We start from the raw sequence: 27,656 nt of genomic DNA, 5'->3' as shown, positions 1-27,656 counted from the left end.
CATAGCTTTGGAGTGTGGGAAGAAACTGGAGGAACCCCATGCAGGCACACAGAGAACATACAAACTCCAGGCAGGTAGTGCAATGGTTGGGATTTGAACCAACGATCCTAGTGCTACTAGGCTGAAGTGCTAACCACTTAGCCACTGTGATGGCCATTTAGAGAAAGAATGGAAAATTAATTTCTCCATTCTTTCTTAAATTATTTTATGATTTCGATCTTCCCGGTTTCTCAACTTGCAGTCCTAGAATGACAAGACTCTCAAAGCTGGAGAAGAAATGTCACCATAGGATGTACACTATATGTGGATCAAAGGTGATGTGCTGTTGCACAGTGTACTACCATGTATAGCTTTGAGTTCAACAAAAGCACAATGCATCATGGGAGGTCTATGTCATCAGAGGAGACATGCACCCATGTGTATGGCTCAGATGTACAAAGCAGAGGTGCTGAGAGAAGTGATGTAAAAGGACGCAGTGCACAGACTGGGACATTAATGAAATACATGCTGTTCTTTATGCTTATGTATATATTGCTGGTATATTTAGTAGACATTTAAGTGAATGTTTAAGTGAAATACCCAAAGTTAATACTTTTATTGAAGATGTTGACATCGTCACACAATGATGTTATTACATTCGTGGAGGATATAATTCAATTATGCACCTTCGGCCTCCAAAAAGTTATGCACTTTGATTTTATTGTAATTTATAAATATAACAATGTAACGCCTCCTCACATCTCCTCCCCAGACTACCAGTGTACACGCAGCCAGGGACAAGTTAGGCGTCCGTTTAATAAGGCACAATCTAGAGCACATTTATACAGCATGGATATTTACCGCATGTAAATCTCTCAGAGAAGAGCATGTTTATTAAGATTTCTTCTAGAAATACTTCTCTGCCCTGACTGAATGGATTATGCTGTGAATCTCTGCAAAGTGCAGTGGAACTGAGGAGATTTGAAGAAAGTGGTTATAAAGTCTGTTGTTAATTTGTACCAATGGGTAAGCTTATATTAAGGCTTACCTGTAGGTACAGTGAATATCTCCTAACAGTGTAACATTTAGACCCCTTTCACGCTGAGGCACTTTTCAGGTGCTTTCACACTAAAAAAAAAAAAGCGCCTGAAGAGCTCATAAAAACCTATTTCCATTAAAATCAATGAATGCTTCCACACTGGGGCAGTGCGCTGGCAAGGCGGTGAAAAAATGCCCCTCTCCATTAAAATTAATGGAAAGCTTTTCAAAAGCACCCGAAGAGCTCTTCAAAAGCGCTTAGTGTCTAATTCACATTGGCACTAGCCCATGATGTCACTGTTGATATAAAACACAATTATTTATGAATGGTTCCTTACCAATATGTCTTTGATTGACATTTATTTATTTTATATCTACTGCCTTTATACCATAAGGGATGTGAATATACTGGGGGTCTAGTGTGGGACTCAGGTAATATAAGGGACTCAACACCCTAAACACTAAGACATGTTTTGGGGTTAGAGATACCTGTGGTCATATATATATATATATATATATATATATATATATATATATATATATATATGACCAATGCAAAAATATATATATAAATACGCAGTATTTATATATATACCGTGTGTGTATATATATATATATATATATATATATATATATATATATATATATAAATATCATCATTGTGTTGTGATCTACAGTGAATCACAAACTATGGAAAGAGGCAGTGGGATTCATCATTTGCATAATTCTTATTAAGTTGAGTGAATCTATATGCACATGTTCAGGTGAATTGTGTTGCTCTGCAAAGGGTCCAATTCACTAATGGCTGGTACACACAATGAGATTATCAGACGAATGATCATCTGTTTTTTCTGCATGCTAATCTTATATCCAAAATAAAAGAGGTTGCTAAAGTTACAAAAATTCTCATACAACAGAATACAAATTTGGATGCAATGTATTGTATTGTATTTGTACTGTATTTTTGGATGACAACTGTACTAAATAAAACCAAAATCATATGTTCTGGTATCGTACAAGAACATTTTACGTGTTTGTCCCTTCGGATAATATCGGATGAACTGTCGCGATTGGGTCTTCAAACCTGTACTAGCAAGCAGATTATCGTACGATCACTTCAAAAGTGGTATATATTGGATGATTTTCTGATTGTGTGTACGGCCTTTAAGCCAGCCAGTTTGCACACCAATGCAGTCATCTCTAACAACATTTTTTTCCTTTTTCCTTCCGGTCACATCTTCCCACTCATGGGTAGATGTGACCATCTTCCACAGGGCTTCTTTCATAAACCACTTTATTATCCTATTTACACAGAAAGTGAACTCTGAACATTCACCAAATGTAGAAGGGGGCTACACACTGCCCATGTCAACCAGATAACACTAATCCAAAGACTGGCTTCTACATTTGGTGATTGCTTATTGAGCTTGATGTGCTCTACTGCTCAAGCCAGTGGGTAAAACAAACAGTTGTCTTTGGGTGGTATTTTTTCTACATGTCTTCAATTATAAACCATAACAAGCACTTATATCCAGAAGGCAGTTTTCCAGTAGTATAATGTGTAATGCGTTTAAAGATTTTTGCAAAATCTCTCAGGGAATGTAATATTTCCAGTAGTGTTCTCCTACAGCTGCCAGGCTAGTCTGAGGACCACCCCCTTGTACAAAGAACCAATCAAAGTTCACACTGCCCCCCCCCCCCATCGACAGAATAGAGGGTGGCCCCCTCCCAAAGGACATCCTGAAGAGAATGGAAGGTGGTCCATGTAGCTGTACATATTGTGGAAGGTAAATCTTGCAAAAAGAGATTAAGCAGGGGTTTCCGGAATCATAAACTTGGCTTTTGATGTGCCCTCAGTTCAGTGTAAAGTGTTTTTTTTTTTGTTTTTTGTTTTTTTTTTTGCTAATTTAGTTGATATAACATGATGATGATGATAATAATAAATTGAATCTCTTATTTTCTGAATATCCTAAGAATTGTAAAAAATATATTTTGTACTTTTTTTTAAATTTGATTCCATCAATGTACATTCATGGAGTCGGTTTTAACAGTACAACATTCCTATGATAAAGTTCTTACCTCAAAGAATCTCTTTGCTGTGTCAATGAGTATTTTTTTGAAATTTTCTATGTCTTTCTCTTCCATAAGTTTGTCTGAGTAAACTCTGCATGACTCGTGAAGCCACAAGTGGACCAAGTCACTGGAGAAACGAATACACTCTGGAGAAGCAAAAAGCATTCCCTGTGAAATGGCACAGCACAGTGTTATTATACAGTGATAGGAATTACTGTACGTCACATTCATGTTCTTTGTTAAAGCCCACCTCTAGCCAAAGCTTTGTTTCATTTTGTTTCAGAGTGGGGAAGGGTTAGAGTGTCTGTTGAGTTATCATTCCTGTGTGTTTGTCCCTTTTTTGGGGTGATTTTTCCTCACTTTCTGTCCTAAAGTGTTGGAAAATCTCACATGGGGACACAAACAAAAACACATTTTCAGGAGAGGGAGCGAGAAATAGAATTTCTGACAAGGTTTCATTGCTATTGGTGCCTTTCTATCTTGGTTATACTTGTACCACCCATTTCTTGTGTCACAGGGTTGGGAAGTGAGGGAAAATCTCTTTTTGTCACATACAAAAATATTAATCTGAGTCAGAATCTTTAATTCCTACACATTCTATTCAAAAACAAAAAATGGCTGGGATCAAGTTTTAAATACGTCTCCCAGAACAATTTTGCCAAACACATATACAGTGTTGTGAAAAAGTATTTTCCCCCTCCTGATTTTTTATTTTTTTGCATATTTCTCACACGTAAATGATTCAGATCATCAAACACATTTTAATATTACACAACCCGAGTAAATCCAAGATGCAGTTTTTAAATGATTATTACATTTATTAACCATTTCAGCCCCAGTAGATTTGCCTGCTTAATGACCAGGCCATTTTTTGCAATACGGCACTGCGTCACTTTAACTGACAATTGCACGGTCGTGTGACGCTGTACCCAAACAAAATTGATGTCCTTTTTTTCCCACAAATAGAGCTTTCTTTTGGTGGTATTTGATCACCTCTGCGTTTTTTATTTTTTTCGCTATAAACAAAAAACAGCAACAATTATGAAAAAAAACACAATATTTTGTACTTTTAGCTATAATAAATATCCCCATTTTTTTTTAAAAAAAGCTAATTTTTTCCTCAGTTTAGGCCGATATGTATTCTTCTACATATTTTTTGATAATAAAAATTGCAATAAGCGTATATTGATTGGTTTGCGCAAAAGTTATAGTGTCTACAAACTATGGGAAAGATTTATGGCATTTCTATTATTATTATTTGTTTTACTAGTAATGGCGGTGATCTGCGATTTTTATCGGGACTGTGACATTATAGTGGACAGATCAGAGACTTTTGACACATTTTTGGGACCATTGACATTTATACAGCGATCAGTGCTATAAAAAATGCACTGATTACTGTGTAAATGTCACTGGCAGGGAAGGGGTTAACATTAGGGGGCAATCAAGGGGTTAACTGTGTTCCCTCATGTGTCTTCTAACTGTAGGGGGGATGGAACTGACTAGAGGAGATGACAGATTGCTGTTCCTAGCTAGTAGGAACACACAATCTGTCTCTCCTCTCCTCACAGAACAGGGATTTGTGTGTTTACACACACACGTCCCTGTTCTGGCTCTTGTGGCCGCGATCGCATGTGGCCGGCGGTCATCACGACCACCGGCAACGCACATTGGTTACCTCACAGCGGGCCTGTTATCCCCACTTAAAGGGCCGACGTACAAATATGACGGCTCGCGGGAACATGCCGACCTGCCACTGTATAATGACAGCAGCTGGTCGGCAAGCGTTTAAGGGAAAAAAGCTGTTCAAACCTGCCTGGCCCTATGTGAAAAAGTAATTGCCCCCTCCCATGCTGAATCATGAATGAACTGTGATTAACCACAATTTTTTGGAAAGCTGAGTTAAATTTCACTTGCCACACCCAGGCCTGATTACTGCCAGACCTGCTGAATCAAGAAATCACATAAATAGAAGCTGTCTGACAAAGTGAAGCATGCTAAAAGATCACAAAAAGCCACACATAATGCCCCAATCCAAAATAATTCAAGAACAGATTAGAAACAAACATGTATCGGTCTAGGAAGGGTTTCAAAGCCATTTCTAAGGCTTTGGAACTCCAGTGAGCCATGGGGTGAGCCATTATCCACAAATGGAGATAACTTGGAACAGTGGTGAACCTTCCGAGGAGTGGCTGGCCTACAAAAATTACTCCAAGAGCATGACAATGACTCATCCAGGAGGTCATAAAAGAACTCAGAACAACATCTAAAGAACTGCAGGCCTCACTTGACTCAGGTAAGATCAGTGTCCATAATTCAACAATAACAAAGAGACTGGGCAAAAATGGCATCCATGGGAGAGTTCCAAGGCCAAAGCCCCTGCTGACCAAAAAGAACACAAAGGCTCATCTCATAGTGGCCGCTTGTATTAATCCATCCGGGAGAACAAGCGGGATGGATAGCTGTACCTGCTACCCGGGAATACTATTTGTGGGCAGCGTGGGCTCAAACAGGCAGTTGCTTTGGGCCCCCACATAAATGACAGGGCCCAGGGCAGCTGCCCCATTTGCCCTGTGTTAAAGACGGCCCTGTCTCCCCACCCCAGACTGACAATGCTGTTGTCCACAGGTGCTCCTTCATCCAGAGTGGGGGCACTGTAATACAGGCACTATAATACTGGCCAGATCACAAGGTGAAAACAGAGGGATGCAGCCACCATATCAAAAGGTTGGTAAGCTGTAATATACTGTATTACATATTTGGTTTAGGCGTTACATAGTTACATAGTAGGTGAGGTTAAAAAAAGACACAAGTCCATCAAGTCCAACCTATGTGTGTGATTATGTGTCAGTATTACATTGTATATCCCTGTATGTTGTGGTAGTTCAGGTGCTTATCTAATAGTTTTTTTAAACTATCGATGCTCCCTGCTGAGACCTCTCTTGCCACTCTTTCAGTAAAGAAACCTCTACGTAGTTTAAGGTTAAACCTCTTTTCTTCTAATTTTAATGAGTGGCCACATGTCTTGTTAAACTCCCTTCTGCGAAAAAGTTTTGACCCTATTGTGGGGTCATCAGTATGGTATTTGTAAATTGAAATCATATTCCCTCTCAAGCGTCTCTTCTCCAGAGAGAATAAGATCAGTGCTCGCAACCTTCCAGACCCTTAATTAGCTTTGTTGCCCTTCTTTGTTACATAGTTACATAGTAGGTGAGGTTGAAAAAAGACACAAGTCCATCAAGTCCAACCTATGTGTGTGATTATGTGTCAGTATTACATTACATATCCCTGTATATTGCGGTCATTCAGGTGATTATCTAATAGTTTCTTGAAGCTATCAATGCTCCCCGCTGAGACCACCGCCTGTGGAAGGGAATTCCACATCCTTGCCGCTCTTACAGTAAAGAACCCTCTACGTAGTTTAAGGTTAAACCTCTTTTCTTCTAATTGTAATGAGTGGCCACGAGTCTTATTAAACTCTCTTCTGCGAAAAAGTTTTATCCCTATTGTGGGGTCACCAGTACAGTATTTGTAAATTGAAATCATATCCCCTCTCAAGCGTCTCTTCTCCAGAGAGAATAAGTTCAGTGCTCGCAACCTTTCCTCATAACTAAGATCCTCCAGACCCTTTATTAGCTTTGTTGCCCTTCTTTGTACTCGCTCCATTTCCAGTACGTCCCTCCTGAGGACTGGTGCCCAGAACTGGACAGCATACTCCAGGTGCGGGCGGACCAGAGTCTTGTAGAGCGGGAGAATTATCGTTTTATCTCTGCAGTTGATCCCCCTTTTAATGCATGCCAATATTCTGTTTGCTTTATTAGCAGCAGCTTGGCATTGCATGCCATTGCTGAGCCTATCATCCACTAGGACCCCCAAGTCCTTTTCCATCCTAGATTCCCCCAGAGGTTCTCCCCCCAGTGTATAGATTGCATTCATATTTTTGCCACCCAAATGCATTATTTTACATTTTTCTACATTGAACCTCATTTGCCATGTAGTCGCCCACCCCATTAATTTGTTCAGGTCTTTTTGCAAGATTTCCACATCCTGCGGAGAAGTTATTGCCCTGCTTAGCTTAGTATCGTCTGCAAATACAGAGATTGAACTGTTTATCCCATCCTCCAGGTCGTTTATGAACAAATTAAATAGGATTGGTCCCAGCACAGAACCCTGGGGAACCCCACTACCCACCCCTGACCATTCTGAGAACTCCCCATTTATCACCACCCTCTGAACACGCCCTTGTAGCCAGTTTTCAATCCATGTACTCACCCTATGGTCCATGCCAACGCACCTTATTTTGTACAGTAAACGTTTATGGGGAACTGTGTCAAATGCTTTTGCAAAATCCAGATACACCACGTCTACAGGCCTTCCTTTATCTAGATGGCAACTCACCTCCTCATAGAAGGTTAATAGATTGGTTTGGCAAGAACGATTCTTCATGAATCCATGCTGATTACTGCTAATGATATCATTCTTATTACTAAAATCTTGTATATAGTCCCTTATCATCCCCTCCAAGAGTTTACATACTATTGATGTTAGGCTAACTGGTCTGTAATTCCCAGGGATGTTTTTTGGGCCCTTTTTAAATATTGGTGCTACATTGGCTTTTCTCCAATCAGCTGGTACCATTCCAGTCAATAGACTGTCTGTAAAAATTAGGAACAACGGTCTGGCAATCACCTGACTGAGTTCCCTAAGTACCCTCGGATGCAAGCCATCTGGTCCCGGTGATTTATTAATGTTAAGTTTCTCAAGTCTAATTTTAATTCCGTCCTCTGTTAACCATGTAGGTGCATCCTGTGTTGTGTCATGAGGATAAACACTGCAGTTTTGGTTACTGAAGCCCCCCGATTCACTCGTGAAGACTGAGGAGAAGAATAAATTCAATACCTTTGCCATCTCCCCATCCTTTGTAACCAGATGTCCTTCCTCATTCTTTATGGGGCCAATATGGTCTGTCCTCCCTTTTTTACTGTTTACATACTTAAAGAATTTCTTGGGATTTTTTTTGCTCTCCTCCGCTATGTGTCTTTCATGTTCTATCTTAGCCATCCTAATTGCACCCTTACATTTCTTATTGCATTCTTTATAAATTCTGAATGCTGTGGATGATCCTTCAACCTTGTATTTTTTGAAGGCTTTCTCCTTTGCTTTTATATGCATTTTTACATTGGAGTTAAGCCATCCAGGATGTTTGTTCGCTCTTTTAAATTTATTACCCAATGGGATACATTGGCTAATGCCCTTATTTAATATGCTCTTAAAGCAAACCCATCTCTCCTCCGTATTCTTTGTTCCTAATATTTTATCCCAATTTATGCCTTTTAGCAAGGTTTGTAGTTTAGGGAAGTTGGCTCTTTTGAAATTCAGTGTCTTTGTGTTCCCTTCATGTCTCCTATTTGTGTGATTTATACTGAAACTAATTGACCTGTGATCGCTGTTACCTAAATTGCCCCGTATTTCCACATCTGTTATCAGGTCTGTATTGTTGGTAATCAGTAGATCTAGTAATGTTTTATTTCTAGTTGGTGCGTCTACCATCTGACCCATAAAATTGTCCTGCAAGACACTAAGGAACTGGCGAGCCTTAAATGAATGCGCGGTTCCCTCCGCCCAGTCTATGTCTGGATAATTAAAATCCCCCATTATGATAACACTTCCCATCCTTGCTGCTAATCCAATTTGTGATAGGAGATCCGTCTCCACTTCCTCCCTCAGGTTAGGGGGCCTATAGCATACTCCCAGTATTATTTTCCCCTTAGCTTCATCCCTTTGGAGCTCTACCCATAAAGATTCCACCTCCTCCCTAGCCCCCTCAGTGATGTCATCTCTCACATTCACTTGTACATTATTCTTGATATATAGGCATACCCCTCCCCCTTTTTTACCCTCTCTATCCTTGCGGTATAGGGTATACCCTTGAATGTTTGCCAGCCAATCATGAGAGCTGTTGAACCAGGTCTCTGAAATTCCCACAAAATTCAAATCCTCCTTGTACAACAGTATCTCTAGTTCACCCATCTTGTCCGCCAGGCTCCTGGCATTGGTGAACATGCCACATAGTTTAGACCGGTCGCATATTGTCCTCGTATTGGGTGTTTCAAGATTGCAACTTGGACTTGCTACTATACTCACCTTGTGTTTTTGTGTTTTGGTTAACCTACCACTAATGCCCCCAATACTACCCTCTGGAATATCTTCCGCGCTGGCTATCACTGTCTCTGGACCCTCCCCCCCATCGCCTAGTTTAAAAACCCCTCTAACTTTTTGGCCATCTTCATTCCCAGCAGATCTGCACCCTCCTCATTTAGGTGCAGTCCGTCCCTTCTATAGTACCGGTTACCGACTGAGAAGTCGGCCCAGTCCTCCAGGAACCCAAACCCCTCCTTACTACACCAGCTCTTCAGCCACTTGTTTACTTCCCTAATCTCCCTCTGCCTCTCTGGTGTGGCTCGATGTACCGGTAGTATTCCTGAGAACACTACCTTGGAGGTCCTTTTCCTCAATTTAGCTCCTAAGTCCCTAAAATCGTTCTTTAGGACACTCCATCTGCCTCTGACTTTGTCATTGGTGCCAACGTGCACCATGACAGCCGGGTCTTCCCCAGCCCCTCCCAGTAATCTGTCCACAAGATCCGTGATGTGCCGAACCCGAGCGCCCGGTAGACAACATACTGTTCGGCGCTTCAGGTCTTGGTTACAGATTGCCCTCTCTGTCCTTCTAAGAATTGAGTCCCCTACCACCAGAATCTGTCTTTCCTTTCCCTTTGCTGCCCCCCCACTCTCACTGGAGGAGTTCTTCCCCTGGCAGCTAGGAGAGTCCCTCATCTCCAGCAGTGCTGGTCCCTGACTGGTTACACCAATGTCACTCAATGGAGCGTACTTATTGGGATGCTCCAGTCCTGGATCGGCCTCCCTGGCACTTCCCCCTCTACCCCTCCTGACTGTCACCCATCTACTCTTTGCTAGTGCCTGCACCTCTTTGTCTCCACCCGCCTCTGTGCTGGCCCCTGCCGGCACCTGCCGTGTACGTTCCTGGCTCACCTTTAGTATGGAGGGACTTCTCAGTGCTGACAGTTGCTTCCCCAGATTCAGAACCTGGGCTTCCAGGGAAACAATGTGCTTACATTTTGCACAGCAGTATTCGCCCTCGATCGGATGATCAAGGAACGCATACATGCGGCAAGATGTACAAAGAGTCGCCTCTTCACACCCGCCGGGCATCGTACCTATTAAATTTAGTGAGGATTTGGGGATTTTACCCTGTCCAAATTACCTAACAACTAGCTTCCTGGCACTAATACTCAAGACAATTGTTAGGTACCTGGTAGGTGAGCCTGACTGTAGGAGAAGACCTCTCATACAACGCTGGTTCAGGAGCCACTGGAGTGGGAACAGTGGTCTCCTGAGCGCAGTGGGGTAGGAGTGCCTGTTGGAGTGAAGTCTCTGATGTAGAGGTAGAGATCCCTCCAGGGATAGCAGGTCTGCCGGTGAGAGGAGACTGGAACAGAAGCAGGCTGACACACTGGATGGTGGAACTTGCAGGTGAGAGGAGACTGGAACAGCAGCAGACTGATACACTGGAAGTGAGGAAGTCACTAGGCTGAAGCTGATGGTGCAACAGCAACAGGTAGGCAGGCACAAGCAGAGTCAAACAGTCCGGGTTGGCAGGTAACTGGCACACAGGAGATACAGCAGGCAAAGGCAGAGTCGGTGAGCAGGCAGAGGTCGGCAACGGTAGCAGATTCAGACGGCAGAAGAGTCAGGCAGGCCGGGTCGGGATAGGAGCAGGTCGGATGGTCAAACAAGCCGGGTCAATCAGGTAACAAGCAATCAGGATTCAGGTTTCAGGCAGAGTCACAGAGCTGAGACGAAGCAGCACTGTTCCCATGAAACAGGGGAACTTTTATGTGCTGGTTGGCGCCAAACCGGCGCTAACGCGGACGCGCGCGCGCCCGTGCTTGTGCACGCGCCCGCGCCGTGCACCCGCGCGTGCCCGAGCGCCGCGCCGACGCACGGCAACTGTGGTGGTTTGACGCTGTGTCTGAACAGGAGCACGCTGGCTCCTAGACGCATGCAAACGCCCTGATCTGGTGCTGGTGGATCCCTGACATTGCCCCCCCCCAAGGGGCAGCCTCCGGATGCCCAACAACCTTTTCTTCTCAGGATGAGTAGCGAAATAGGTGCGTACTAAACGCCTAGCATGCACATTACTGTCCGGTTCCCACGAGTTACTTTCTGGACCATAACCTTTCCATTTGATTAAAAATTGGTTTTGCCCTTGCCTTCTTCTACAATCAAGGATAGCCTCAACCTCAAATTCCTCGCTGCCATCAACTATCACAGGTTCAGGAGGTCTTGTCCCTCTATCAGGAAAGGGATCAGGTATAGCAGGTTTGAGCAGAGATACATGGAAAACTGGATGAATTTTCAATGAATCAGGTAAAGTCAGTTCGTAAGACACTTCATTGATCTTCCTTCTAACTGGAAAGGGTCCCATGAATCTGGGTGCCAACTTCTTAGAAGGACATGCTAACTTGATATTAATGGTAGAAAGCCATACCTGATCGCCAATTTGTAAGTTCAGCTCCCCCCTTCTTTTCCGGTCGAAGATCTTCTTACCATCTGCCTGGGCCTTGGACACTGTTTCCTGCAATAACCGGCTGTTGTGACTGAGGAACTCCACTGTATTCTGTACTGCTGGGACCGAAGACTCTGAAAGGAAATCAGGTAAAAAGGTTAGGTGAAAGCCGTAATTGGCGAAAAACGGGGATTGACCGGTGGCAGAATGTTTGGCATTATTGTAAGCAAATTCTGCCAAGGGTAGTAGGGATACCCAATCGTCTTGTGTGAATGATGTGAAGCATCTGATGTATTGTTCCAGGGTCTGATTAGTCCTTTCCGTCTGACCGTTTGTTTGAGGGTGATAGGCCGAGGACAAGGCCAATTCAATCCTTAGGGTTTCACATAGGGATCTCCAGAAACGTGAAGTGAATTGAACCCCTCTATCAGAAACTATGTTTATAGGTACTCCGTGAAGTCTGATGATTTCCTTGATAAATATGCGAGCAGTCTCGGTGGCAGACGGGGTTCCCTTTAAAGGTAGAAAATGAGCCATCTTGGTTAGACGATCTACTACAACAAAGATAACTGAGCATCCTTCGGAGCATGGAAGTTCCACAATAAAGTCCATAGAAATCATTTTCCATGGTCTGTCGGGTACCGGCAATGGTTTCAATAGGCCCCAAGCTCGATTCCTGGATGATTTATTCTGGATGCAGATGGGACAGGAACTAACATACTTTTCACAAAAGTCCTTTAGATTGGGCCACCAGAATGTACGCTGCACTAGTTCCAGGGTCTTGCGGACTCCGAAGTGGCCTGCCAAAGGATGGTCGTGGAGAAGTGTTAAAACCTTGACCCGGACATTTTCAGGAACAAAAATTTGGCTTCCCTTCCAGAACAATCCATCTCTGCTCACTAAAGAGATTCCCGTTGGTCTGGCTGTTTCAGAGGATGCTTCTTTAATCAGGGAAAGTAAATCTGTTTGTAGCAGTAAAAAATTGTTTGCAGGTAAGATGGTGTCAGGAGTAGATAAGTCCTTGGGGTTGTCATGCATACGTGATAATGCATCCGGTTTAATATTTTTAGAGCCTGGACGGTATGTGATATGGAAGGAGAAACGTGAGAAGAACAGAGCCCAGCGAGCTTGTCGAGGCCTCAATCGTTTGGCAGATCGCAGGTACTCTAGGTTTTTATGGTCAGTATAGATTAGTACTGGATGCATAGCCCCCTCCAACAGGTACCTCCATTCTTCTAGAGCAGTTTTAATAGCAAGAAGCTCCCGGTCACCGACGTCATAATTCCTCTCCGCAGGGGAGAGTTTACGAGAGAAGAACCCTACAGGATGCATTATCTCCTTGTTACCTTTGCGCTGTGAAAGAATCGCACCTACCGCAATCTCAGAGGCATCAACCTCTAAAATAAACGGTAAGGAGGGTTCAGGGTGGCTGAGGATAGGTGCTGAAGTAAACAGTCTTTTGAGATTCTCGAAAGCGTCTTGGGCAAGTTGGTTCCAGGAGAAACGGATATTTTGTCTGGTTAACTGTGTGATAGGTGCAATTATGGCTGAGAAGCCTTTGATGAACTTTCTGTAGAAGTTTGCAAATCCCACAAACCGCTGCACACCCTTCTTGTCCACGGGGACCGGCCAGTCCAAAACAGCGGAAACCTTTTGTGGGTCCATCTTGATGCCTGTTGCAGATATGATTAACCCCAGGAATTGGATGCTATGTTGTTCAAACTCACATTTCTCTGCTTTTGCGTATAGGCTGTGCAAGCGGAGGCGACCCAACACCCTGCGGACATGTTCCTGATGCAGTTCACGGGATTCAGAAAAAATCAGTATATCATCCAAGTATGCAATTACAAATACGTCTAGGAAGTCCCTGAGGACGTCGTTAATCAGGTGTTGGAAGGTTGCAGGAGCGTTGCAGAGTCCAAAGGGCATGACCAGGTATTCATAATGCCCGAATCGGGTTCGGAATGCTGTCTTCCACTCATGTCCAGCCTGAATACGGATTAAATTATAAGCCCCTCTCAGGTCAAGTTTGGTGAAAATGACGGCAGTCCTTAATCTTTGAAAAAGTTCAGGTATTAAAGGTAAAGGGTACCGGTTCTTGACCGTGATCTTGTTTAGTTCACGATAGTCGATGCACGGCCGGAGAGACTTGTCCTTTTTGGTGACGAAGAATATTCCGGCGCCAGCTGGGGAGGTAGAATGGCGTATAAAACCTTTGGCCAGGTTCTCATCTATGTATGTCTTTAACACTTCCTGTTCTTTCTCAGATAATGGAAAAATGCGTCCAAAAGGTATTTCGGCTCCTGGCAGTAATTCGATGGGGCAATCGTATGGACGATGAGGTGGAAGAGAGTCTGCCCCTTTTTTACTAAAGACATCAAGGAATTCATGATATTGCTTGGGTATGACCTGGCAAAGTTTCTGGTCGGTGTCCAAACAAAGTAGGGTGGAAGAGGGATCCGAATCCTTCTCAAAACAGTGTTCAAGACAGTAAGAGGATGAGAATTTTACTTCTCCAGATGTCCACTGAATGTAAGGGTTGTGGGCCTGCAGCCAAGGGATACCCAAGATGATGGGAAACATGGGAGAGGAGATGACATCAAGAACCAGCAGTTCCTTGTGTTGGGAGGAAGTAGAAGCAAGCAGAGGCAGGGTCTCCTTGGTTACTTGTCCTGATCTGATGCGGGATCCGTCCGCTAGAAATACGGCAAGTCCCTGGGTTTTGGCTCGTAAAGGAATGTTATGTTGGCTGGTAAAGTTTAAATCAATAAAGCAACTGCATGCTCCGGAATCAATGATGGCGTTGGTTGTTATAGTCCCTTCTTGCAGCTGTAAAGACAGAGGAATGGAAATGTGGGTAGAGTTCGCAGATAGGGCAGAGAGACTGGTAAACACGACAGACGGGCACTTACTTAACTTGACAGGACAGTTCAGTACGTAGTGTCCAGACCCACCGCAGTAGAGGCACAGATTGAGTTGTCGGCGTCGGGCCCGTTCTTCAGGCGATAATGCAGGTCGCATCAGGCCCAATTGCATTGGTTCCACGGAGTCAGATGAGACATTAGCTGAATTAAGACTGGGTGAAGGTGTATAGCGGGTTGCTGGAAGTGGTGCTCTGGTTGTCATCCAACTCGGGCGGGATTGAAGAGCAGATCGCTCAGATCGACGTTCCCGGATACGTCGGTCGATTTGGATAGTCAAGTTAATCAGGGCCTCGAGAGTGTTTGGTACACCCACTCGGGCAAGTTCATCTTTTAAACCCTCAGATAGGCCCAAGCGGAACTGGTGACGCAGGGCCGCGTCGTTCCACTGAGTGTCCGCACTCCAACGTCTAAAGTCCATGATATAGTCTTCCGCAGGTCTGCGGCCTTGCTGGAGTGTAAACAAAGCGGTTTCAGCTGTAGCAGTCTGTTGGGGGTCCTCATATATCTGTGCCATGGCTTCAAAGAAGGAAGATAAGGACTGGGTCAATGCTGAGTCCCCCTCAAGTAGACGATGGGCCCAGGTCTGGGGTTCCCCTTGTAGGAGGGAGATCACGAATCCCACTTTAGTGGCCTCCAGTGAGAAAGTTCGGGGCTGTAATGCAAAGAAGAGCTTGCATGCGTTGCGAAAGGCCCGGAACTTGGCCCGGTCTCCAGAGAATCTATCAGGAGTGGGAACCTTTGGTTCAGGTGGGAGCATCACTACGGAAGGGCCAGGAACTGACTGTGCCGGGGTTGCAGCTGAGGAGGAGGCCACGGGGTTAGACCCTGCAAGGTGCTGGACTTGTCCTTCCAATCTGCTGTAATTGTCCTGGAGGGATTGGACGGCTTGGCTAAGAGCCGCAAGGTGGGTGCAGATCTCCTTTAATGGAGAGGAATCTCCTGCAGGCTCAGTCATGGCTGCTTCGTACTGTTAGGTACCTGGTAGGTGAGCCTGACTGTAGGAGAAGACCTCTCATACAACGCTGGTTCAGGAGCCACTGGAGTGGGAACAGTGGTCTCCTGAGCGCAGTGGGGTAGGAGTGCCTGTTGGAGTGAAGTCTCTGATGTAGAGGTAGAGATCCCTCCAGGGATAGCAGGTCTGCCGGTGAGAGGAGACTGGAACAGAAGCAGGCTGACACACTGGATGGTGGAACTTGCAGGTGAGAGGAGACTGGAACAGCAGCAGACTGATACACTGGAAGTGAGGAAGTCACTAGGCTGAAGCTGATGGTGCAACAGCAACAGGTAGGCAGGCACAAGCAGAGTCAAACAGTCCGGGTTGGCAGGTAACTGGCACACAGGAGATACAGCAGGCAAAGGCAGAGTCGGTGAGCAGGCAGAGGTCGGCAACGGTAGCAGATTCAGACGGCAGAAGAGTCAGGCAGGCCGGGTCGGGATAGGAGCAGGTCGGATGGTCAAACAAGCCGGGTCAATCAGGTAACAAGCAATCAGGATTCAGGTTTCAGGCAGAGTCACAGAGCTGAGACGAAGCAGCACTGTTCCCATGAAACAGGGGAACTTTTATGTGCTGGTTGGCGCCAAACCGGCGCTAACGCGGACGCGCGCGCGCCCGTGCTTGTGCACGCGCCCGCGCCGTGCACCCGCGCGTGCCCGAGCGCCGCGCCGACGCACGGCAACTGTGGTGGTTTGACGCTGTGTCTGAACAGGAGCACGCTGGCTCCTAGACGCATGCAAACGCCCTGATCTGGTGCTGGTGGATCCCTGACAACAATACACAGGTACACGACAAGACAATACACAGGTACACAATACACAAGTACTAACGATCCACACACACTACTCAGACAACACTCAGATACTCACACTACACAGGTACTATGACCCCTGTTATAACCTCCTGTTTTAAACTCTTGTTTTTAACTCCCACTTAATCCAGCTCCACTTACACCAAGCTCCACAGCTTCAAACTGAGCACGCTCAGACTGAGTCCTACAACAAGTTAAATAGGCACCTGTGAGCAATTAACCACACCCCTTAATTGATAGACTGATGAAACCAAGAAAAAACAAAAACTATTTAAAAAGTGACAGCAAAAGGCAAATTAAAAACTAAAAGGAAAAGTCCCCAAAATGCAACCCAGCAAACACCAACAGACAGCAAACACACACCAACAGACAGCAAACACACACCAACAGACAGCAAACACACACCAACAGACAGCAAACACCAACAGACAGCAAACACCAACAGACAGCAAGACTTGTATACTCTAACACTTGTTTTTAACTCCCACTTAATCCAGCTCCACTTACACCAAGCTCCACAGCTTCAAACTGAGCACTTTGTACTTGCTTTATTTCCAGTGCATCCTTCCTGAGGACTGGTGCCCAGAACTGGACAGCATACTCTAGGTGCGGCGGGACCAGAGTCTTGTAGAGCGGGAGAATTGTCATTTTATCTCTGCAGTTGATCCCTTTTTAATGCATGCCAATATTCTGTTTGGTTTGTTAGCAGCAGCTTGGCATTGCATGGCATTGCTGAGCCTATCATCTACTAGGACCCCCAGGTCATTTTCCATCCTAGATAGCACTTTAAGAAACCAGTAAGTAATAAAGCTTGGATCCTGGGGGATATAAGTTGCTCATATCACAGTTCCTTGATGCTACAGGAAGCCATTGGACCCCTTGTTTTAGAGAGGGAAATTTGCTTTTTTAGTTTATGTGAATCTGAACTCCAGGCAAGCAGCCAAATACATAGATAAACTACACATAGTATATCAGCTGTTTTACTTGCCAAAAGATAAGTAGTTCTGTGCATCCAGTTCAAACACCTACACAGCTCAGCCATACGGCACAACTCTGCCTAGAATAGCAGAAGATTTTTATCTGCTGCTGCAAGTAAACAACACCTGTAAGGTGCACGCGGCTCACAGCAGGGGTCCGGGGCATCCCCGTTCACTGTTTCAGGTCCGATTTCAGCCTGAATTTAAGCCTGAATTTAGACTTGAAATGGACCAAAAGATGCACAGGGCACCTGTGCAAATTTGCCCTGGAGCCGTAGCAGAGATATGTGAACCAGCTCCATAGCGAGCCGGTCAAAATGTGTGAACCCAGCCTAAGTCTTGTACCTCTCCTAGCCTGTGACAGAACAAATAAGAAGCAGCATCTCTCTGTCAGACATGTGCAGAATGGAAAAATTAATTTAGTTTTGTTTGTTTCGAGTTTGATTCATTATATTACTAATTCCATTTTGTTGAGTCGTTTCAGAATTCATCTAGTCTTGTTTTGTTTTTTTAACAAATTCCAAATTTTCAGAAGGATTCGAACTGGGATTGGTCGAAAAATGATCGACCGATTTGAATTATGTGTGCAGAATAGCTGGTTGTTAAGGAGCTGACCGGGAAGCCAACCGCCGCCTCCTTAACCAATTCATTACCAGGCACTTAGACACCTTCCTGCCCGGGCCAATTTTCAGCTTTCAGCGCTGTCGCAATTTGAATGACAATTGTGCGGTCATGCAACACTGTACCCAAACACATTTTTTATCATTTTGTTCCCACAAATAGAGCTTTCTTTTGGTGGTATTTGATCACCTCTGCAATTTTTATATTTTGCGCAACAAATAAAAAAAGACCGAAAATTTTGAAAAAAAAACAAGTTCTTCTTTGTTTCTGTTACTTTTTTTGTAAAGAAGTACGTTTTCATCTTCCATGACGGGCACTGATATAGCTGCACTGACGGTGGCACTGGTATGCGGCATTGATGGGCACTCATAGGCGGCACTGATGGGCACTCGTAGCCGGCACTGATGGGTACTCATAGGTGGCACTGATGGGTACTTATGGGTGGCACTGGTGGGTACTTTTGGGTGGCACTGATAGGTGGGCACTGATGGGCAGGGATTGGCACTGATAGGTGGCACTGAGGGACACTGATGGGTGGCACTGATGACACTGATGGCTGGCATTGCTGGGCATCCATGTTTTGTAATGTGCCACAGAGGTGCCAGTCAGTGCCCATCTGTGGGCACTGATTGGCATATTTTGGGCATATTTTTTCACATGTGGATGGCCATGGGGATGTACCTGGCCATCCACATGCTGGGGGCTTCCCTGGTGGTCCTGGGGGCTTCCCTGGTGGTCTAGTGTGGGCATCTGAGGGGGGGCTGCACTGATAAACAATCAGCGCAGACCCCCCCTGTCAGGAGAGCCGCCGATTGGCTCTCCTCGACTGGCGTCTGTCAGAGGCGAGTGAGGAAAAGCCAATCAACGGCTCTTCCTGTTTACATGATGATCAGCCGTGATTGGACACGGCTGATCACGTGGTAAAGAGCCTCCGCCGGAGGCTCTTTACCAAGATCGGTGTAGCGGTGTGTCAGACTGACTGGCTGTTATCTTGAAGGACGTCATATGACGCCCAGTCAGGATAACTGAACCACCGCCTGGCTGTCATTCTGCTATAGGCCGGGCGGGAATTCGTTAACAACCGATGACTCATCGGCTGTCAGCAGGCTTCCCCACTGACAGGTGAAATGTAAACGAGACAATGAAAAATTCAAAAATTTTTCTGAAAAATTCAGAAAAGAAACAGTGTGGGTTCCTCCTCGAATCCATACCAGGCCCTTTGAGTCTGGTATGGATTTTAAGGGGAACCCTATGCCAACACAAAAAAAAACAGCGTGGGGTTCCCCCTAAAATCTATAACAGACCCTTATCTGAGCATGCAGCCCGGCGGGCCAGGAAAGGGGAGGGGCGGGCAAGTGCCTCCTCCTCTCCTGAACCATACCAGGCCACATGCCCTCAACATGGGGGGGTGCTTTGAGGCGGGGGCTCTGCCCCCACATCCCAAAGCACCTTGTCCCCATTATGATGAAGACAAGGGCCTCTTATCCAACACCCTAGCCAGTGTTTTTGGGGGTCTATGGGCGGGAGGGCTTATCAGAATTTGTAAACCCCCATTTACAAGGGGGCCCCCAGGAACCTCTCTTCTACCCTACTTATTCACCAAAAAACTGTACAAAGTGAGAAAAGACACAAGACAAGTTTTTGACAAGTCCTTTATTAAAAAATAAAAAAAAATCCCCCCCATGTAGATCCATCTTCAATCACGATGCCCACCACACCGCTTTGACTTAAAAAAAACAAAAACCTCCGGTTTCGTTGAAGGCTGTTGCCGCCCTCCTGCTCCCCCGCCTGACAGTTCGTAAATAGCTAAGGGGCGGGGCCACCCGGTGACATTACTGGGTGGCCCCACCTTTTTGTGATGTCATCAACAGAGGCATGCTGGGTTGATGACGTCACAAGAGAGGGGGGTTACTATTTCATTCAGAGATTCGTCCGAATTTCCAAATTACCAAAAATTTGTCAGAATTTATATTGAGACCGAAACAACTTGCACATGTTTATTCAGTCACTCTAGGTTCTCCTCCTAACAGCATGTCCCTTGCACTGCAACAAAATTGATTGGCTTTTTATACAGCTTCTCATTCTCCCAATCTGTGCAGGGATTGTAAGCCCAATTCAGGTACTTAGATTGCTTACATGTTAAAAATGCAATATATACAGGTGCATCTCAAAATATTATAATATCATCAAAAAATTCATTGATTTCAGTAATTCAGTTCAAAAAGTGAAACTCATATATTATATAGATTCATTACACACAGAGTGTTATATTTCAAGCATTTCTTTCTTTTAATTTTGATGATTATGGTTTATAGGTAGTGAAAACCCAAAATTCAGTATTTCAGAAAATTTGAATATTGTGAAAAAGTTCAATACTATAAACTCATGGTGGTTGATTTACTAAAGGCAAAAAGACTGTGCACTTTGCAAAGTGCAGTTGCACTCTGCAAGTGCACTTGCTCCAAAGCTTAGTAAATGAGCTGAAGCTCTGCTGACGTCCATCATCCAATCATGTTCAAGCAAAAATGCAGTTTTTTTTATTTTCCTTGCATGTGATTGGGTACTCTTTGCAAAGTGAAGCCTTACCTCATTTACTAAGCTCCGGAGCAACTGCACTTTGCAAAGTGCACAGTCTATTTGCCTTTAGTAAATCAACCCCATGGTGTCACTATCTAATCAGCTAATTAACTCAAAACACCTGTAAAGATTTCCTAAGCCTTTAAATGGCCTTGCAGTCTGGTTGAGTAGGTTACACAATCATAGGGAAGTGCAAGTGAAAGTGTCCTTCGCGCTGTGGACGAGTAATAGTGGAAATGTGTAGAAGGTGACAAAAAATGCTGATACGTAATATTGACAATTATTAATGTGTGATGATGTCTTATAAAGACAGCCGCAAAATCACCAAGTGTTCATATTACACTTCGATAAAATAGTAAAGGTGGGACCATCTAGCGCATAAAATCTATTCACACATATATTAAAATGATTAATAATAAAAAATTGATAAATTAAATTGGTGAAAATGCTGTGGAAAAAATAAACATAAAATATCACACTAATCCATATGAATGGATACAAAACTGAAGTAGACTATAGTAAGTATCTATGTATCAAAAATAAAGTTCATCAAGTGAACAAGTGTATAAATTAATTTGGCTGTGTAGCTTCATAAGTAAGCTGTAATCAAATTAAATGAATGGATGGATAAAAGTTCATATAGATCTTCATTAGGGATGAGCTTCGTGTTCGAATCGAACCCATGTTCGACTCGAACATCGGCTGTTCGATCGTTCTTCGAATTGCGAAAGATATGGGCCGTTCGCGACAAATTCGTGTGGCGCGTCACGGCCCATAATTCACTGCGGCATCACAGTGCATTGCTGGCTGATGATTGGCCAAGCATGCACTATGACCCGCATGCTTGGCCAATCACAGCGCCATCAGTAGAGAGAGCTGTAATTGGCCAAAGCCAAGGTGGCTTTGGCCAATTATGGCTCAGGGGGTTTAGAACATGCCCCACACTATATAAGGCTGCCTGCACGGCGGCCCTGTGTAGTGTGTTCCGGCGTGCTTAGAGAGAGAGAGAGAGACAGTGTCACTTCATTTGAGTTAGCTAGATTAGGCAGGACAGCCAGTGAGTTAGCTGCACTTACAGTGTATTGTGTATATATATATGCATCCCAGGTGTTGCATATATATATACATATATACACTGTATTCAGTTTAGCTAGATCCGTTCCTGTTATCTTCCTACTGACAGGCAGGCTTGTCTTGTTACAGTATTTTGAGCTACCTGAAGAAAATTGCTGGTGTTCTTTTGATCCTATTAGTACCACAGTCAGGCAGCTAGACTATTTACAGTTAGTGTAGTGCGTCCTCCTCACAGTGTTCAGTTAAAGCTACAAGTTAGTTTAGTGTGACCTCTGCACAGTGTTCAGCTAAAGCTAGAAGTTAGTGTAGTGCATCCTGCTCACAGTGTTCAGCTAAAACTACAAGTTAGTGTAGTGAGACCACTGCACAGTGTTCAGCTAAAGCTACAAGTTAGTGTAGTGCGTCCTCCTCTAAAGCTACAAGTTAGGGTAGTGTGTCCTCCTCACAGTGTTCAGCTAAAGCTACAAGTTGGTGTAGTGTGTCCTCTTCACAGTGTTCAGTGAAAACTACAAGTTAGTGTAGTGCGACCTCTGCACAGTGTTCAGCTAAAGCTACAAGTTAGTGTAGTGCTTCCTCCTCACAGCGTTCAGCTAAAACTACAAGTTAGTGTAGTGAGACCTCTGCACAGTGTTCAGCTAAAGCTACAAGTTAGTGTAGTGCATCCTCCTCGCAGTGTTCAGCTAAAGCTACAAGTTAGTTTAGTGTGACCTCTGCACAGTGTTCAGCTAAAGCTACAAGTTAGGGTAGTGCATCCTCCTCACAGTGTTCAGCTAAAGCTACAAGTTGGTGTAGTGTGTCCTCCTCACAGTGTTCAGCGAAAACTACAAGTTAGTGTAGTGCGACCTCTGCACAGTGTTCAGCTAAAGCTACAAGTTAGTGTAGTGCGTCCTCCTCACAGTGTTCAGCTAAAACTACACGTTAGTGTAGTGAGACCTCTGCACAGTGTTCAGCTAAAGTTACAAGTTAGTGTAGTGCGAGCTCCTCACAGTGTTCAGCTAAACTACAAGTTATTTTTTTGCAAGCTCTGCACAGTGTTCAGCTAAACAAAAAGGATAAATGGCACGAGAACGTACAAACAAGCTAGAATGAAGTAATACACATTCATATAAAAAATTCAGAGTAAAAGGGGAATGTGACCTGAATATGCAAGATCAGAAATGATAAAAATAATAATATAGGGACTCTGCTAAAACGTCCAGGAAATGGTAGTAAATAACAAATGTATAAAAAATAATAAATAATAGTCACTGAAATAGCAGGAATCTGATACTAAGCACCAGTGGCCACGTCCACACGTCACTTCTGCCTTGTTGGTTCCTGGATCAGCGCTTTGCGCTCCACGCCTGTCCTTTTCCGGTTCCTGTCTACTGCGACGGCTCTGGCTCCTAATGTCCGCCTAGATGCCGGCTCTCCTTGCGGACACTTTCATCGTTTTTGCAGCCCAGCACACAGCAGTGACCCCGCGGACCACCTGCACATTACTACTGACAGCGCCTCCATGTGAACCTGCACCATGCACTTTTTCAACATCTAAGGAGGACGTCCCTGGACCCACCACTTGTCCTTGCCTATATTAATCACATCTTTGTGAGTAGCCATTTGGCTGTTGTTCTTTTATATAATCCCATTAAAGTTTTATGATACTGCACTCAGATTGGCGCTTTTTGCTTTTTCTTACAGTGTTCAGCTAAAGCTACCTGTAGAAGGTTGGTGGTGTTTTCCTGATCCTATCACTACCGCAGGCAGCTAAATAAGCTACAAGTTATTTTTTGGCGAGCTCTGCACAGTGTTCACCTAAAGCTACCTGTAGAAGGTTGGTGGTGTTTTCCTGATCCTATCACTACCGCAGGCAGCTAAATAAGCTACAAGTTAGTGTAGTGCGAGCTCTGCACAGTGTTCACCTAAAGCTACCTGTAGAAGGTTGGTGGTGTTTTCCTGATCCTATTACTACCGCAGGCAGCTAAATAAGCTACAAGTTAGTGTAGTGCAAGCTCTGCACAGTGTTCACCTAAATCTACCTGTAGAAGGTTGGTGGTGTTTTCCTGATCCTATCACTACCGCAGGCAGCTAAATAAGCTACAAGTTATTTTTTGGTGAGCTCTGCACAGTGTTCACCTAAAGCTACCTGTAGAAGGTTGGTGGTGTTTTCCTGATCCTATCACTACCGCAGGCAGCTAAATAAGCTACAAGTTATTTTTTGGCGAGCTCTGCACGGTGTTCAGCTAAAGCTACCTGTAGAAGGTTGGTGGTGTTCTCATACTACAGGCAGGCAGTTGATTTTGCTAGCTGATATATATCCCTGCTTAGTGCAGCTACAGGCCATTAGTATGTCTGGAAGGCCAACAAGGAGAGGCAGATAGTCACAAGCCAATAAAAGAGGGCAAGCAGACTCTGTGTCTAGAGGCAACAGTGCTGGTCGTGGAGACGGTGCATCCTCATCAGCACGTGGCCGTGGGACACGCTTGGCCTTTTTTTCGGCAGCTGGCCGCGTTGAGCCGCAACATGCCGAAGACTTGGTCGAGTGGATGACCAAGCCGTCCTCATCCTCCTCATCCTCTCTCACCCATGCTCAGGGTACTTTGTCTGGCAAAGCAGCGGCCTCTTCCCTCGGCTCAATGTCATCAGTAACTCCTTTCCTAGCCCCACCATGTCCTCCTGAGGAGTCCCTCGAACTGTTTGACCACAGTGTTGGGTATATGCTCCAGGAGGATGCCCAGTGTTTGGAAGGCTCTGATGATGATACTGAGCTAGATGAAGGCAGTAACGTGAGCACGGACAGGGGGGTGCCCAAGAAGGATAGCAATATGGCAGTCATGCTCCCCCTGTGGCAGCATACTGCCAGGTTTGCTCCAGTGATGAGGAGGGAGGGGATGATGAGGTCACTGACTCAACGTGGGTGCCTGATAGGAGAGAGGATGAGGAGGAGGCACATCACCAACAAGGCAGGATGCCTTCCAGGGGCCAGCCTAAGGGCAGCACACTGACTGCATCACACCCCAAAGCTCTGCATATGCGCCTTTTTTTAAAAGAGTGCATCAGATCGCACCGCTGCTATTTGCAACATATGTCTCAAGCGTATCTCGCGTGGCCAAAACATCTCCCGTTTGGGCACCACATGCTTGACCAGACATATGTTGACCTGCCATGCAGTTCCTTGGCAAGCGTATCTAAAAGACCCACACCAAAGAACAAAGAGGACCTCTCCTTGCTCCTCATCAGCTGAGATCTCCAACCCCACTATACCTTCAGTCCTCTCTGAGACCTGCACTGAGAGGAATGAAGGTGTAGAATTAGGTGTGTCACAGCCAAGTACTTGTGTGCAATCTGCTTTCGGTACACCGACGTCAGATTGTACCAGGCAAATTTCCCTGCCCCAGCTGCTGCACCACCGAAAGAAGTTCGCTCCCAGCCATCCACATGCCCAGCGGTTGAATGCTAGCTTGGCAAAATTGCTAGCACTTTAACTGCTGCCTTTTCAGTTGGTAGACTCTGCCCCCTTCCGTGAGTTTGTGGAATGTGCGGTTCCTCAGTGGCAGGTACCCAAATGCCACTTTTTCTCACGGAAGGCAATTCCGGGTCTCTACCGGCATGTGGAAGGCAATGTCTTGGCCTCACTGGACAGAGCGGTCAGCGGTAAGGTGCATATTACTGCTGACTCATGGTCCAGCAGGCATGGACAGGGACGTTACCTAAGTTTCCCCGTGCATTGGGTGACTCTGCTGGCAGCTGGGAAGGATGCAGGACAAGGTGCAGTAGTGTTGGAGGTTGTTCCGCCACCACGCCTCCAAAATGCCACTACTAATGATTGTGACACACCTCTCTCCTCCACCCCCTCCTCTTCTTCTTCCTCCATGGCCTCTTCCTGTGATTTGTCCTCAGAAACAGCAGTGCTCCGTAGGCGTTCAAGGAGCTACGCAAGTACACAGGCCAAAAGATGTCATGCGGTGCTTGAGCTGGTGTGTTTGAGGGACAGGAGCCACACTGGGTCAAAGGTTCTGTCAGCTCTGCAGGGGCAGGTTCAGAGGTGGTTGACGCCACGCCAACTTAAGGCAGGAATGGTGGTTTGCGACAATGGCACCAACCTCCTCTCTGCCCTCCGACAGGGACAAATGACCCATGTGCCCTGTTTGGCTCACGTCCTTAACTTGGTGGTGCAGCGGTTCTTGGGCAGGTACCCAGGCTTACAGGATGTCCTGAGGCAGGCCAGGAAAGTCTGTGTGTATTTCCGCCGGTCATATAATGCCAGTGCTAGGCTGGTGGACCTCCAAAAAGGAGTTTAATCTGCCCAAGAACCGCTTAATCTGTGACATGCCCACCAGGTGGAACTCAAGGTTGGCCATGCTGCAGCGGCTGCACACGCAGCAGAGGGCCATCAATGAATACCTGTGCGACTATGGCACCAGGAGAGGGTCAGGGGAGCTTGTTTTTTTTTTCCCCATGCCAGTGGGCCATGATCAGGGATGCATGCACTGTCCTGTCACCATTTGAGGAGGCCACGAGGATGGTGAGCAGTGACAGTGCATGCATCAGTGACACTGTCCCCCTTGTCCACCTGTTGGAGCACACGCTGCGTGGAAAAATGGACAGGGCACTTGAGGCAGAACAGAGGCAGGAAGAGGAGGACTTCCTTAGCTCTCAAGGCCCCCTTTATCCAGACAGTGTTCCTGCGTGCACGCCGATCACAAAGGAAGAGGAGGAGGAGGAGGATTGTGTCAGTATGGAGGTGGAGCCTGGCACTCAGTATCAGCAGCAGTCTTTAAGGGATCAGTCCCAAGAAACACATGGATTTGTACGTGGCTGGGAGGAGGTGGCTGCGGACCATGTCATCCTTAGTGATCCAGAGAACTCCAGACCGAATGCCTCAGCAAACCTACGCTGCATGGCCTCCCTGATCCTGCAAAGCCTGCGTAAGGATCCTCGTATTCGTGGTATCAAGGAGAAGGACCAATACTGGCTGGCAACCCTCCTTGATCCACGTTACAAGGGTAAGGTTGCGGACCTTATCTTGCTGTCACAGAGGGAGCAGAGGATGAAACATCTTCAGGAGGCCTTGCAGAAAGGTCTGTGCAACGCGTTCCCAGAGACTGGGAGGTTACAAACTCCTGTTTCTGGACAACGTGTTGCTGAGGCTTCGGTCAGTCAAAGAAGGAGCGGTGGAGAAGGTGGCCGCCTGACCGTGCGTTCAGACAATTTTTTGGTCCGCAGCCCCAAGGTATGATCGGTTCCAGCAACCATCGCCAGCGTCTGTTTTACATGGTGCAGGAATACCTAGGGGCAAGATCTGACTTGGACACCTTTCCCACCGAAAATCCTCTGTGTTACTGGGTCTTGAGGATGGATCACTGGCCAGAGCTTGCACAGTATGCAATTGAGCTACTAGCCTGTCCTGCATCCAGCGTTCTTTCGGAACGCACATTCAGTGCTGCTGGAGGCTTTGTAACCGATCACAGGGTGCATCTGTCCACCGACTTGGTCGATCGACTGACCTTCATAAAGATGAATCAGTCTTGGATCATCACCAGCTACCAAGCACCTGATGCTGTTGTAACCGAATAATTTTTTTTTGAAATCTCAGATCCCTTCAAAGACTGCCTATGCTGATGCTGAGTGACTATCCTGAGTAATTATCCTCTTCCTCCTCAACGATCACGCTGATAGCTTGTAAGAACATTTTTGGTTCCAGGCGCCGCCACCAGTGCCTAAGGCCCAATTTTTCAGCCCCTGTTTAACAGGGGCGTGTAATTACAATTTTTGATGCAATACTTTGCAGCAGGGCTCGTTCCTGCGTTCCAACTAGAGTATCTGTGAGGGGTTGCAGTGTTGTGGCACCAGCACCAGTGCCTAAGACCCAATTTTGCAGCCCCTGTTCAACAGGGGCATGTAATTACAATTCTTGATGCAATACTTTGCAGCAGGGCTCGTTCCTGCGTTCCAACTAGAGTATCTGTGAGGGGTTGCAGTGTTGTGGCACCAGCACCAGTGCCTAAGACCCAATTTTT

General features: G+C 45.5%; 1 protein-coding gene across 1 annotated transcript in view; it reads right to left on the bottom strand.

Annotated features, from left to right (window-relative positions):
* The window catches only part of LOC141148076 (dynein axonemal heavy chain 11-like), a 1,034,097-nt gene that overhangs the window by 440,276 nt on the left and 566,165 nt on the right, over positions 1 to 27,656 (bottom strand). Inside the window, exon 55 of the mRNA XM_073635228.1 lies at positions 3,097 to 3,258. Within this exon, the coding sequence (XP_073491329.1) occupies positions 3,097 to 3,258 (162 nt within the window). The remainder of the gene's footprint in view (positions 1 to 3,096; positions 3,259 to 27,656) is intronic.

Source organism: Aquarana catesbeiana, linkage group LG06, assembly GCF_042186555.1.
Source record: "Aquarana catesbeiana isolate 2022-GZ linkage group LG06, ASM4218655v1, whole genome shotgun sequence".
NCBI classification, from domain to species: domain Eukaryota; kingdom Metazoa; phylum Chordata; class Amphibia; order Anura; family Ranidae; genus Aquarana; species Aquarana catesbeiana.
This window is presented reverse-complemented; position numbering and strand designations above follow the sequence as displayed.